Source organism: Meles meles, chromosome X (genome assembly GCF_922984935.1).
Source record: "Meles meles chromosome X, mMelMel3.1 paternal haplotype, whole genome shotgun sequence".
Taxonomy (NCBI): Eukaryota; Metazoa; Chordata; class Mammalia; order Carnivora; family Mustelidae; genus Meles; species Meles meles.
Genome location: NC_060087.1, coordinates 74360430 through 74375798, shown reverse-complemented (window position 1 = coordinate 74375798; position 15369 = coordinate 74360430). Strand labels below are relative to the sequence as shown.

The 15369-nt window shown below is 34.0% G+C and overlaps 1 protein-coding gene across 1 annotated transcript in view; it reads left to right on the top strand.

Moving 5' to 3' along the window:
- The first annotated feature begins 454 nt into the window (after positions 1–454).
- LOC123934687 (kelch-like protein 4) overlaps positions 455–15369 on the top strand; it is a 109183-nt gene continuing 94268 nt past the window's right edge. Inside the window, exon 1 of the mRNA XM_045994793.1 lies at positions 455–818. Coding sequence (XP_045850749.1) covers positions 781–818 — 38 coding nt within the window. The 5' untranslated portion in view covers positions 455–780. The remainder of the gene's footprint in view (positions 819–15369) is intronic.

Here is a 15369-nt window from a genome sequence, read left to right as displayed (position 1 = left end):
CTATGAGCCTGCAAATCTAGCAGCTACAGTGTGTTATGGTAGCTGCTTTCCTATGCTAAGTTGATTTACTTTAAGGTCTGATCTCATCATCCTGTCAGTTTGAGTTTCCACCTACAGGATTAACTGCAGTTTTCTGCTTCAGCTAGAAAGCTAGAGTGCACCACAGGCCTTGGAGGAAGGGAGGGAAACAAAACAAAAAACAAAAAACAAAAACCCAAAAAACCAAAAATCAAAAAACAAAACAAAACAAAACACACACACACACACACACACACACACCCTGCTCTCAGCACTTGTGCTTTTGTTAGTTCTACAGAAGAGGCAGAGAAACGGGAGATAACAAAGGCTCCATTTCCTTTCTGTTGAGAGGAGGCTTTTGTCTTTCCTCCTGCAACAATGTCAGTGCCTGGCAAGAAAGACTTTCATGTGAAACAGATTCTAAGGCTACAGTGGAGGTGGTTTAGTCATCTTTCTCAAGGGTCGCCCAAAACTGGAAAATGCCTTCAGCAGGAAGGATATGAGCATAGAGGGATCCCGGTTCAGGGCAGGTTGAACAACCATGCTCAGAACAGAAACAGACTGAAAAAAAGGAACAATTCTTTCCACCCCAACATACTAACACCAGGGCCAGCACTGGCCCCTGACCATCAGAGATCCTTTCAGAATTGAATCTCACAAAACCTGACAGAACATCTTTGAGCAAATGAAGATATTCCTAAAGCAGTTTCAGAAGAGAATTTGTTTAAAGAAGCCTGTGAGAAACACTTACAAGATTTGGAGATGATTGCTGATGATAATACAGAAGATTCTACAGTGAGGTAGGAGTTTTCATTCACATAACCGAAAACCATAAACTAGGTTAACTTATTCTCTACAACTCTCATTTACTGTTTAATAAAAGTGCTATAATTATCTGAATTTGTATGCAGCCAATCAGGGTATATAAGAAATCCACTCCTCTAAGTCTATAAAGGAAAACAATAATTTTACATTTGTTTTGATAATTAATGCAAACACGTTTTAGGGTTGTGAGTTTACTTTTCTGATTCCATTCCAATTCTGTTAAGATTCTGTTTTAGTCATAAGAGATCTTTATTGTGATTACTAACTTTTTGTAAATATCCTCTGTGACTTGGATGTTCACTTGTGATTTTCTGTGCTAGTGTAATAAATTACATAAATAGAAACTCTTTCTGACTTTTGTGATTTAGGCCAGTTCTGACAAAATAAAAGCTCTAACTGCTCGATACATTCTTATCTGTTCCTTGGTACCTAGTTGTGTATTTACACTCTATCAATACATTATCTTTATGTGAGAGTACAGAAGAGCTTCCTTTCACATTTGAGATTTATTTCAAGTTGTATTTCGTTCATAGATAGTTTACAATCATGAAAATATTTTGCATAAAGCAAATAATGAAATGGTGCTTATAGCAGCAATGTTTGAAAGTAGGAAATAGAACATGTCAGCTATTTCAGGACATTAAATTGATATAAGAAGTGATAGTAAAGTATAGCTTTAGTATAGCTCATAAGATATTTTACTTTGTCTTTATTTTTGTGTCTACTAGTACTGTTTGAATGGAAGAAAATTACATTCTGTATTCTAATCTTGTCCCATATAACAACCTCGTACATTTTTACTATTTTTATCTTTGTCATTATCAGATGTTTTTTCGCCAATATATGTAGACACAACTGATGATCTTGGCAATATATTTAAAGTGTAAAAGAACCATAGAAAAAGAAGTATTTTGATATACTTTAAGTTATATAACAGTTCAACCTGAAGCTATGCTTATTCATTTGGAAATAATCTTTATTTATTTATTTGGTATACTGTGTCTCTGCTTAAGTACAGAAGAGAAGAACTGGTAAATTTACTTCTAGATATAGGGTTTCTTTTTTTTCCCCAATACATCTGCCTGACAATTCCTTGCTTCCATAAATTCAACACATAATGTCAGTAGGAAAAGCAACATAATATTATAACAAATGGTAATCAACTGTGCAAAATGACACCTTTGTAGCAACTCAGTCTTCCTGTTGCAATGTAAACATGCAAAAGATTTTGTGAAATGACTTTAAGTGTAATATTAGATTGTATGTGATACAGATATTTTAAGAAATTGTGTATGAATTAATTTCCCTAAATAGTTTGTGATTATCCAAGAAAATCTTATATAACTGCTGGGATAGCAGATTGCATTTGATAGAACTAATTGTACTTTCAAAATGATATATAATCCATGCTTTTAGATTCAGCACATTTTCAAATGATCTCTCCTCAGCATAAATAGCAATTTTAAAAACTGCTGAATTTAGAGATTAATATTAATGCATTTGATTCTGTTGTAGAGAAATTTAAATTATCCATTGTGACTTCCTGATAACATTTTTTGAAGTTTCCTGAATTTATTTCCCAGCATGAGACTATATTCACAATAAATTAGTTACTAAAAATGCTGGATAAAATGTCAAATAGAAAGTGTCACCAAGTTTATATATATATATATATATATATAATTTCTCTTTTATTCCTGATAGTTTTCATATTTTGAAGAAATGTTCTGCTATATATTCTATGGTTAGAGTGGGAAGTTAATATTTCTTAAAATAAATAGAAATGTTTATACATGTGCCAATGACAGTTTAAGCAAAAGAGAAGTTGTAAATTAATTACAATATGATGGTTTATTAATCTATCATTACCCATTCTTAATTATGTCTTGATTAAGGAGAGTTTGAGAGGGAACTTTCTATGTCTTGCTTCTCTAATGCCTCTCTTCAGCAAGATTGAGGAACAAGAGGAAAGGATCCTGGGAAGTTGGCAACAGCCTGGCATTCTCTCTTGTGGTAAACAAACTAAGTAACAAGGCAGTCAGTGTGGAGAATTATCACACGACTACAAGATGGACTCTGAGACTTGGCAAAGTAAAGTTATCTAAGTCATCCTACTTTCTACAAATATTGCAGAAATTTAATAGAGAATAGACTAAATTATAAACATGCAACATGACTGAATGGCCTACAATTATTCCTAAAAGAGATAATAAATCCAAAGTATTAAAGTTGTATATAAGTGATGAATCACTAAATTCTACACCTGAAACTAGTATACTTTGTATGTTAGCTAACTGGAATGTAAGTAAAACTTTGGAGGAAGAAAAAAATAAGTAGTTATATTAATATGTTGGTTTGAATATTTAAAAAGGCCAAATACATTCCTACATCACTGAATTATAAGTATGTACTTCATTTAGGAATAGCACTGTATTATGATCCCATACTGTAACTATGTGAATACCAGTATACCAGTCATTATCATAAATAAAAACATAAATAAATAAATAAATAAATAAACAAAAACAAAAAGAAACAAGAACGATCTCTATGTTGCTGACAAGAGACTCATTTCACTCCTAAATGCACCTGCAGATCAAAAGTGGGGGATGGGTGTCACCTGGGTAGCTCAGTCAGTTGGGCCACTGCCTTTGGCTTAGGTCATGATCCCAGTGTCCTGGGATCAAGCCCCACATTGGTTTCCCTGTTCATCACAGAGCCTACTTCTCCCTTTCCCAATCCCTCTGCTTGTGCTCTCTCTCCCTCTCTCTCTGTCAGACAAGTAAATAAAATCTTCTTTTTAAATTTTATTTATTTTTATTGTGCTATGTTAGTCACCAGAAAATACATCTTTAGTTTTTGACCAAGATTCATTGTTTATGTACAACACCCAGTGCTCCATGCAATATGTGCCCTCTTTAATACCCACCACCAGGCTCACCCATCCCCCATCCCCCTCCCCTCTAAAAACCCTTAGTTTGTTTCGCAGAGTCCACAGTCTCTCATGGTTCATCTCCCCCTCTGGAAAGGAAAAGTAAATAAAATCGTTTTTAAAAAGGTGAGAGGATGGAGAGATATTTATCATGAAAGTGTATATCAAAAGAAAGCCAGGATAGCAATATCTATATTGGACAAAATAAAATGTAAGACCAAGAATGTAACAAGATATATAGAAGGGCACTCTATCATAATAAAAGGTAAAATCCAAAAAGAAGATACAGCAATTGTAAATGTTTATATACCCAACATGAGAGCACAACATATATAAAACATTTATTTTTTAAAGATTTTATTTATTTATTTGACAGAGAGAGATCACAAGTAGGCAGAGAGGCAGGCAGAGAGAGAGAGAGATAGGAGGAAGCAGGCTCCCCACTGAGCAGAGAACCCGATGTGGGGCTCAATCCCAGGACCCTGAGATCATGACCTGAGCTGAAGGCAGAGGCTTTAACCCACTGAGCCACCCAGGCGCCCCTATATAAAGCATTTATTAACAAGCATGAGGAACTAATAGTAATACAAGCATACTAGGGGACTTTAACACCCCCACTTACATCAAAGGACAGATCATCTAAACTGAAAATATAAAAGGAAACAATGTCTTTTAATGACACACAGGCATAGATAGATTTAACAGATGTATTCAGAACATTCCATCCTAAAACAGCAGAATACACATTCTTTCCAAGTGCACATGGAATTCCTCCAGAATAGATCACATATTAGGTCACAAAGAAAATCCCCCCACAAAAATTAGGTCACTCAATAAATTAAAAAATATTGAAGTCATACCATGCATCTTTCTTGACCACAACACTATTACTAGAAATCAACCAAAAGAAAAAACAATTGGAAAGAACACAAATACATGGAGGTTAAATAACATGCTACTAAACAATGAATGGGTCAACTAAAGAATCAAAGAAGAAATTAAAACGTACATGGAAATAAATGAAAATGAAAATAAAGCATTCCAAAGCTATTGGGATGCAGCAAAAATTGTTCTAAGAGGGACATTTATAGCAATACAAGCCTATCTCAAGAAGGAAGAAAAATTTAAAAAAAAATGAGAAAGAATAAAAAGAGAAACAACTTAACATCTTAACTAAAGGAGATACAAAAAAGAAAAACAAAACCTATCACTCATTGTGAGGGAAATTCAGATCACTACAATGAGATATTCACACCTGTGACCTCATACTTGTCAGAATGACAACACACACACACACACACACACACACACACACACACACAAAACAAACATTGGCAAGGATGTGGAAAAAAAGGATCCCTCCTGCACTGTTGGTGGGAATGCAAACTTATGCAGCCACTGTGGAGAACAGTATGGAGGTTCCTTACACAGTTAAATTTAGAAGTACCTTTGATCCAGTAATCATAATACTTGGAATTTGCAAAAAAAAAAACAAAAAAAACACAAAACATTAATTCAAAGGGATACTGCACCCCTAGATCTATAGTAGAATTATTTATAATAATCAAATATGAAAGTGGGCCATGTGTTCATCAGTTGAGCAATGGATAAAGAAGATGTTATATATATGGGAATATTACTCAGCCATAAAAAAGAATGAAATCTTGCGATTTGCAACAACATGGATGGAGCTAGAGAGTATAAATCTAAGCAAAATGAATCAGTCAAAGAAATACATATACCATCTGATTTTACCTGTATGTGGAATTTAAGAAAGAAGACTAATAAGCAAAGGTAAAAAGAGAGAGAAAGGGAAACCAAGAAACAGACTCTTAACTATGGAGAACAAACTGATAGTTACCAGAGGGAAGTTGCGTTTACGGATGAGTGAAATAGGTTATAGGGATAAAAATGCACTTGTGAACACTCGGTGATGTATGTAATTGTTGAAACACTATAATGTGCACCTGAAACTAATATCACACAATGTTAGATAACTGAATTAAAATAAAAACTTATTTTAAAAAATAGATCACTGGGGAAAAAACGCTATCAGAAGTGAATACTTTGTTACTGCTGTTAACCTTCCTTAGCCTGTTACTCTTAATCAGAGTAACTTATCCCTTCCATGTTCTCAAATGTTCCCATTCAGAATATAGACCTCATGGCTTACTTATGCCCTATTTCTGTTATTTCTTCAGTAGCTATACTAAACAATTTGGAAATATTTTTAGTGAGTCCTTAACATAAATGATTGTTTTTATTCATCCCACTAGTAGCTTAATCAATAGGTACTATATGTTAAATCTTCTGTCCATCTTTCCCCTGAAAAATGAGACTCTTCCAAGCACAATGGCATTTAAGTGTCCTTTTCTGGCCAACAATTACAGTAGTTATAATAGCACTAATAAACAACTGCATATGTAACAGTAACATGAAAATGTAGGCAACACAACTCTGTTAACTTAGTCTGAAGTCTGTTGTAACATTCAACCAGCCAGTTCCTTAACTAAGATGTTCATATTCATTTATTGTTTCCTTCATTCAACATTTATTGAACCAATACTGTATGTATTAGTTTTTCTTAGGTTCTTTAAGAATTAAAAGATAAAAAATATTTGTGGATTCCCACTAAAGCCTTATAATATTGTTGGGTAGATAAAGTATTTCATTTAAAATTTTCTTGGGCATAAAAAAGCAGTATATTGCAAGAAGAGTTTTAAGTTACTTGGTGATTAAGCCCTATAGGTATTCAAAGACATAAAGTAATTCTGATCAGAGCAACTTCAGAATACTTCATGGAGGAGAGATGATTTGATATGAATCTTGATGAATGGATAACATTTTGATAAGATATGGGGAAGAATGAATTCTAGGTAGGAGAAACAACAGAGTTTCTTCAAAAAGGCACTGAAGCACAGGAGTTGAAGATGTGCTCAAAAGATAGATTTCACTTTAATTGAAGTGAATGATATACATTGAAGAGTAGTACAAAACTTTGCAGGAAATAAAAGTCAGACATAGATGATGTAGGGTTTAAAAGGACAGGGTAAAGTTTAGATAAGCTATCTCGAGCTGATCTCCTGCTACAAAACAAACTGGGGGTTGCTGGGGGAAGGTGGGGTTGGGAGGGGGGAGGGGGTTATGGACATTGGGGAGGGTATGTGCTATCGTGAGTGCTGTGAAGTGTGTAAACCTGGCGATTCACAGACCTGTACCCCTGGGGATAAAAATACATTATATGTTTATTAAAAAAAAAAATTGGAAGGGGAGGTGAAAAAAAAAAGGACAGGGTAAGGACTGTCTGGATTTTATCTTAGAGATCAGGACTTCTTAATCCCTAATAATATTTTTGTGTCTGTGAATAATTTTAGGAACATGTTCTATTTGCTTTTCTCCAATCTTAAATAGTTCCACATCATAGGAAGGATAAAGTAATGAATGGTACTGAAAAGAGCATATTAATAAGTATAACAACTTAAGGAAAAATGTGAGAAAAACAGAAAATACAGAACTTGGGCTGTCTGTATGGCTCAGTCAGTTGAGTGTCAAACTCTTGATTTCAGTGGAGGTCGTTATCTGAAGATTGTGAGATTGAGCCCCACACTGGGTGCCCCACTCAGCAGGGAGTCTGCTTCTCCCCTTCTCTACCTCCTTTCCCCTTGCTAGAACTCACTTTCTCTCTAATACTAATAAATCTTAAAAAGAAAAAGGAAAATACAAGACTTAGCATGACTGTGGAGTATCTACTTATGATGTTTAAATCTAAAAACTATGATATATTATCAATGTCCAGCTGAATGGGATTTCAGGACTCCAGACAGTTCATGAATATACTTGAATAAGTAATTTTAATGTTTTTTTTCTTTTTTTTTTGTTTATTTACAGCATAACAGTGTTCATTGTTTTGGCATCACACCCTAATTTAATGTTTTAAAAATATTCTAGTTTTTATTTTTTTATTGCAATAAGAACACTTAACATGAAATCTACCCTCTCAAAAAATTTTAGGTACATAATAGAGTACTGTTAACTATAGGTACAATGTTGAAACTTTATACCCATTGAACAACAACTCCCCATTTTCCATAACCCCATCCCCTGGAAACCACCATTCCATTTTTTTTTTTAGGAATTTGATTATTTTGTTTACCTTACATAAGTGAAATCAGGTAACTTTTGTCCTTCTATGACTAGCTTATTTTACTTAACACACAATGTCCTCCAGGTTCATCCATGTTATTGCATAGGGCAGAATTTCTCTCTTTATTGAGGCTAATAGTCCATTGTATGTATATACCACTTTGTCTTTATGCATTCCTCCACTGATAGACTCAGGTTATTTCTATTTCTTGGATATTGTGAATAATGCTGCAATGAACATGGGAGTGTAAATGTCTCTTCACGATACTGATTTTGATTTTTTAAAAAAGATTTTATTTATTTATTTGACAGACAGAGATCACAAGTACGCAGAGAGGCACGCAGAGAGAGAGAGAGGGAAGCAGGCTCCCTGCTGAGCAGAGAGTCTGATTCCAGGCTTGATTCCAGGACCCCAAGATCATGAGCTGAGCCGAAGGCAGTGGCTTAACCCACTGAGCCACCCAGGAGCCCCCTGATTTTGATTTTTTATATATATTTAGGTATGGGATTTCTGGATCTTTTGACAGTTCTAATTTTAATTTTTAGGGGAAACTCCACAACGATTTCCATAGCAGTTGCATCATTTTATATCCCCACTAATATTGTACAAGGGTTCCAATTTCTCCACATCTTCGCCAACACTTGTTTTCTTTTTTTTTTTAATAATAGCCATTCTAAAAGGCATGAAGTGATATCTCACTGTGGTTTTGATTTTTATTTCACTGATGATTAATGACATTTTCATATGTCTATTGGCCATTTGTATGTCTTTGGAGAACTGTCTATGTGAGTACTTTATCCATTGTTTAATCACATTATTTGTTTTTTTTTTTGTTTGTTTGTTTTTTGGGGTTTTTTTTTGCTAGTGAATTGTATGAGTTACTTTTATAGTTTAAATAGTATCCCCTTACTACATAGATGGTTTGAAAATATATTCTCCCAACCCATAGGTTGTCTTTTCACTCTTTGCTGTACAGAAGCTTTTGAGTTTGATGTATTCTCACTGGTCAATTTCAGCTTTTGTCGCTTGTGTTTTTGGTGTTATATTCAAGAAATGATTTCCAAGACCAATACTCTGAAGGTTTTCTTTTGCTCAGAGTTTTAGAGTTTCAGGTATTACATTTAAATCTTCAACCCATTGTGAGTTGATTTTTGTGAATGGTGTAAGATTATGGTCTGATTTCATTCTTTTGCATGTAGATATGTAGTTTTTTAGCACTGTATGTTCAAGAGGCTGTCCTTTCCTCATTGTATATTCTTGACACCCTCATCAAAGATCAGTTAACCATATATGCATGATTTTTTTTCTGAGCTCTTAATTCTGTTCCATTGGTCTATATGTAAATTTGTGCCTATACTATACTATTTTAATTACTGTAGCTTTGTATTATATTTTGAAATCAGGAAATGTGATGCCTTCAGCTTTGTTCTTTTTCAAACTGCTTTGGCTATTTGGCTTTTTGTAGTTTCATATAAATTTTAGGATATTTTCCCCTTTTCTTGTGAAGAATGGCATTGAGGTTTTGATAGAGATTGCAATAATCTGTAGATAACTTTGGGTATTTTTGGCATTTTAACAATATCATTTGTTTCCATCCATGAACAGGGGATGTCTTTACTTTGTGTCTAATTTCTTTCATTATTTTTTTTTGTAATTTTCTTCATACAGTCTATTACCTTTGGTTAAGTTTATCCTTAAATGTGTTATTCTTTTTTATCTTTTTGTCAATAGGGCTGTTTTTTTTCTTTTTAAAAATATTTATTTATTTATATTAGAGAGAGAGAAAGAGAGCCTGTGGGGGAGTGGGGAGATAATCTCAAGCAGACTCACTACTGAGCATGGAGTCTAACCTGGGGTTCAATCTCACAACTCCAAGATCATGACATGAGCCGAAGCTAAGAGTCAGATGCTCAACCAACTAAGCCGTGCATGTGCCTCAATATGATCATTTTTCTTAAGTTCTTTTTCAGATATGTTGTTGTTAGTATAAAGAAACATAACTGATTTTTATATGTTGATTTTGTATCTTGTAACTTTACCAAATTCATTGATTAGTTCTACCAGTTTTTAAAGAGTCTTCATGATTATCTGTACATCAGATTATGACATGTACAAATACAATTTTTCTTCTTCATTTCTGATTTGTATGACTTTTTTTTTCTTCCTAATTGCTTTGGCTAAGATTTCCAGTGTGATGTTGAATAGAAGTGATGAGAATGGGCATCCTTGCTTTGTTACTGATCTTAGAGAAAATGCATTCATATATACTTTTACTGTTGACTATGATGTTAGCTGTGTGCTTTTCATATGTGGCCTTTATTATGTTGAAGCAAGTTCTTTCTACACTAATTTTAGTTTGATAATTTAAAATACTTATAATCTATTATCATATTTCCAACTTTATCTGTAATACATGAGAGATATTTGTGTCATCCATTAAAAACCATTTGCATTCTTCAAGACTCCAAAAAATGACATATTAGTCATATAAAAACAGATAATTTTAAGTGTATTCATATTGAGTGTAACTGTTATTGTATTGAAGAGTATAGTACCTTAACTGGAAAAGAAAAGTACTGATTTTCAATGAAAAATCAATTATACGAACAATCAAAGAAACCCTACTTTATTTCCTTAAGATACTTTTATTAATCTTGAGATTTCATCATTAAATTCTGTATTTGTGAAGACTCCAATATAGACTACATATGGTTGAGAAAGAAAATACAATTTTGCAGAACAGTAATGAGAGAACTATATTAAAAATGCTAAATGTAGGGGCACCTGGGTGGTTCGGTGTGTTAAGCCACTGCCTTTGGCTCAGTTCATGATCTCAGGGTCCTGGGATCGAGTCCTGGATTGGGCTCTCTGCTCAGCTGGGAGCCTGCTTCCCTCTCTCTCTGTCTGCCTGCTTCTCTCTCTACTCGTGATCTCTCTTTGTAAAATAAAATCTTTTAAAAAAAGGCTAAATGTAGCAGATAGTCTCATAAAATCACTTGGAGACATGAAACCATACATTTTGAATCTTTTTTTTCCTTTGTATTAATATAGTCAAAAGTATAAAAAGGTAAAAATACCTTGGAAAGCTAATAAAGGTGTTCATTTACTCTGGGGAAGTAAAGTCCAACTATAAAATCTCTAGGTCAATACATTTTAAGTATTCTAATCCGAAGCACTTATTATTCCAGGTTAATTAGGTAACCAGGATATTACATCAGAAATTTCATCAAGTATAAGCAAAGAATTATCATAAGAGCAAGGCCTGTGTGATAATACCCATCTCTTTAAAGGTTGAACTTAGACCTTAAATGGACTCAATTTCCCCATTGCTAGTGATGACCCCTTATTATTTTCACCTTCAAAGTGTATCTCCAAAATCTTTTCACAAGGGAAAGTAATATTAGAGCATCTCCTTATGTTACAACGAATGAATTAACCAAAATCAAGGTTTAGTCAAAGTACGAAGAACAGTAAAAAGAGATCATTAATAAAATGAACTTCAATTGGGAGTTATAGTGTGTTTGCCTTGCCAAGGCCACAAAACTGGAGGTCTGAATCTGGGATAAAGGTAAGAGAAAAAATGAGAATGTGAAGCCAAGGCTAGGAAAACAACCCCTATTAAATCTATAAGGTTATAAAAGTTATATCAAAGTGCTAGAGGCAGATCATTTTTAGATACTAGTCCAATGGACTACTCCTGGGACAATTCCCTCTCCTGATAGTGCTGAATAGCGTCCTGGACCTCCCTGTAGTCAAGTATCATCTGTGGAGCTTGTTAAAAATGTACTGACTCAATATCCACTACCAGATAATTTAATTTATTAGTTTTGAAATGGGATTTAATAATGTGAATTTTTTTAATATTTTATTTATTTGACAGAGAGAAATCGCAACTAGGCAGAGAGGCAGGCAGAGAGAGAGGAGGAAGCAGGCTCCCCGAGGAGCAGAAAGCCCGATGTGGGACTTGATTCCAGGACCCTGAGATCATGACCTGAGCCGAAGGCAGAGGCTTTAGCCCACTGAGCCACCCAGGTGCCCCAATAATGTGAATTTTTAACAAATTTCTGAACTAAGCTTAAAAAAATATATGGTCAGCTACAGCAAGCCCAATTTGTCAGAACTTCTATAGACACTGATATATTGGTAAAGGCAAAGATGAAATAAAATAAACAAGGCTTTATATAAAGTATAATCAATTATAATGTATAATAATCAATTCTACATTAAATAAAGAACTGTAGAGGGGTATCTGGGTGGCTCAGTCAGTTGAGTGCCCAACTCTTGATGTCAGTTTAGGCCTTGATCTCAGGGTTAGAAGTCCAAGCCCCATGTTAGTTTAAAAAAAATGAAAAAAAGAATTGTAGATACTTTTGAAACCATGGGTTACATTGACAAATTCCCAAATACTGACTGGGAAAACGTTTGAAAATAGTCAGCAGCATTAATTTAGCTTTGCATCCTTTCATATGTAATTAACTTTATTAGGTTCTGTGAAAGCATAATGAAGGGATTAAAACATAAATCCTACCATTAAGGCATTCATAATCCAGTTAGAATGAAAAACACAATCTTTTAAGAACAATTACAAGGCAGCTACTCAGTTCAGACTTCCTAGTGTTTAATAGGGAGGCTATCTGACAGTTTAGGATGGAAGTGGGTTTTAATGACTCAAGTCATTTTTAAAAGATTATTTATTTCTTTCTTTAAAGGGGGGAGGGAGGGGCAAGAAGGGAGGAGAGGTAGAGAGAATCCCAAGCAGACTCCATGCTGAGCTCACAGTCCAACACGGGCTCCACATTGGGTTCAATCTCACAACTCTGAGATGACCTGAGCCAAAAAGAAGAGGTGGATGCTTGATCCACTGAGCCACTCAACTCAAGACATCTTGAAATGCAAACATAGAAAGGTTAATCCAGGAATAAAAATAAACTTCAACCACATAGAAATTTTTATTATTTTCAGTTTTTCAAAATCAGAAAAAAAAATAACTAATGACAGTTTACCATTACCAAGGTCCCTTAACTCTTGATGAGATTTCTTGAAGACTGGACAGTAATTACTAACATAATTTTGTATATACTGTATTTATTAAAAATTCTGACTATGTTTTGCAACACTGCCATCAGACCTAATTTTCCCCATGTCTGCTTTCATAACAAATTGTCTGCTTTTCTTTTACTTTCTCCTTACATTTTTTAGTACTTCAGAGTTGCTTTCTTCACCTTATATATTTTCTTTGTTCTCTACATGGGCTTATAGAGTTACATAAGTTTAAAAGCAAAACCCAAAACAGAAAAAAAAGGAGGGTTTCTTGTCATTTTTAAGGAAGCTAGAAAAGGAGATGAAATATTAAGCTTTTCTCTACAAATTTTGATCTGAATAAGATCATTTAGTACATTAAATAATCACTTTTTAAAAAATATTTTATTTATTTATTTGACAGACAGGGATCACAAGTAGGCAGAGAGGCAGGCAGAGAGAGGAGGGAGCAGGCTCCCTGCTGAGCAGAGAGCCCGATGTGGGGCTCCATCCCAGGACCTTGGGATCATGACCTGAGCCGAAAGCAGAGGCTTTAACCCACTGAGCCACCCAGGTGCCCCAAATAATCACTTTTTAGGAGCATTTGTCTGATGTTAATAATTTGGCTTACTTAATGATGAAGCAATTTTGATAACAATTAGCATACATCTTGCAATAAGTCAAGATGTTTTTTATTTCTATATAAAGTATTGTATATACACTTGAACTTGTCAGAAAAGATCAAAGCAACTACATATGCTATGATTAGTTTCATAACTATTGTACATCTGAAGAAATTTCTGCTCTAATTTTTTTCATTGTTTTACCTTGAATTGTGCCTATAATAATTGTATATTTGTAGATATCTTATGATTTTAATTTAAAGGACTTTTAAAGAACTGCACAGGTTTGGAAAGTGAAGTCTAAAAGAGAATAACTATAGATAATTAGTGACAAAAGTGGGACTGTAAGTCAAGTTTTCTAACTTCTGAAGTTTGACCAGGCTACTATCTCAACAGCATATTCAACTTTTTTCTTCTGAAAAAATTATTAATATCCAATTGTCATTATAGATGATGTTGAAAAGTTCTGATTACAGAATTCCTTGTGATTAAATATTTGAAATAACTGTCTTTTCAAATCAGTTAACAGCCACTTCAAAGATATAAATCAGTAGATTCCACAAACTTTTGTATCATAGAAATAGTTAAGTCATCTTGTTCATGCCATTGTTTGCAGAAAATATATTAAAGCATTCACTCAATTCAGGAGTAGATGTAATGCTTTATAAATTGTCTATCACCATATGAGAATTTCTCCATATACTCTGAGTTCAAGAAAAATGCATGAAGGGTCTTTGGTGCTAGTCAAAGAATCATTTACTCTTTTGGCTTCTGCCCACTACTAGAATGCAAAATCAATAATTTAGTGAGTTCATATTTATGCCAATATTCTTAAGTAGACCAATTTTATAATTTTATTGAAGAAATAAGGTTATTCAAATACCACTGACAATTTCTCTGAAAACTAATGAACAAATACACTAAAGTAACGCAGCCCTTATTTTCTTATTTTTTTCTCATAAGTGAAAAACTGATGATAATATACCTATGTAAAACCTCTAAGATAATTTTGTATTGTTTCAGAGATAGAAGAATTTAATAATTCATCAGTTGTATATAACATGCACTGCTCACTATATTAAGTGCCCTCCTTAACATTCATCACCTAATTATCACTCCATTCCCACCCACAACCCTTTAACAGTTCTCAGCTAGTTTACTTGAGTTCAGAATCTCTTATGATTTGCCTTCTTCTCAATTTTCATTTTATTTTATTTTTCCTTCCTGTCCCCTATGTTCATCTGTTTTGTTTCTTTTTTTTTTTTCCTGGTTTCTTTTATTTATTTATTTTTTTTCAGCGTAACAGTATTCATTCTTTTTGCACAACACCCAGTGCTCCATGCAAAACGTGCCCTCCCCATCACCCACCACCTGTTCCCCCAACCTCCCACCCCTGACCCTTCATCTGTTTTGTTTCTTAAATCATATGATAATTGTCTTTTTCTGGATGACTTATTTCGCTTAGTATAATACCCTCTAGTTTCATCCATGTTGTTGCAACTGACAAGATTTCATTTTTTTGGTGGCTGAGTACCACATCTTCTTTATCCATTCATTTTTTGGTGGACATCTGGGCTCTTTCCACATTTTGGCTATTAAGGATATTGCTGCTATAAACACTGGGTTGCATGCGCCCCTTCAAATCACTGTGTTTTTATCCTTTGGATAAATATCTAGTAGTACAATTGCTCTACAGAGAAGACATACAAATAACTAACAAACACAAAAAAACTTTCAACATCACTTGACATCAGAGAAATACAAATCAAAAGCACAATGTGATACCACCTGACAGCAGTGAGAATGGT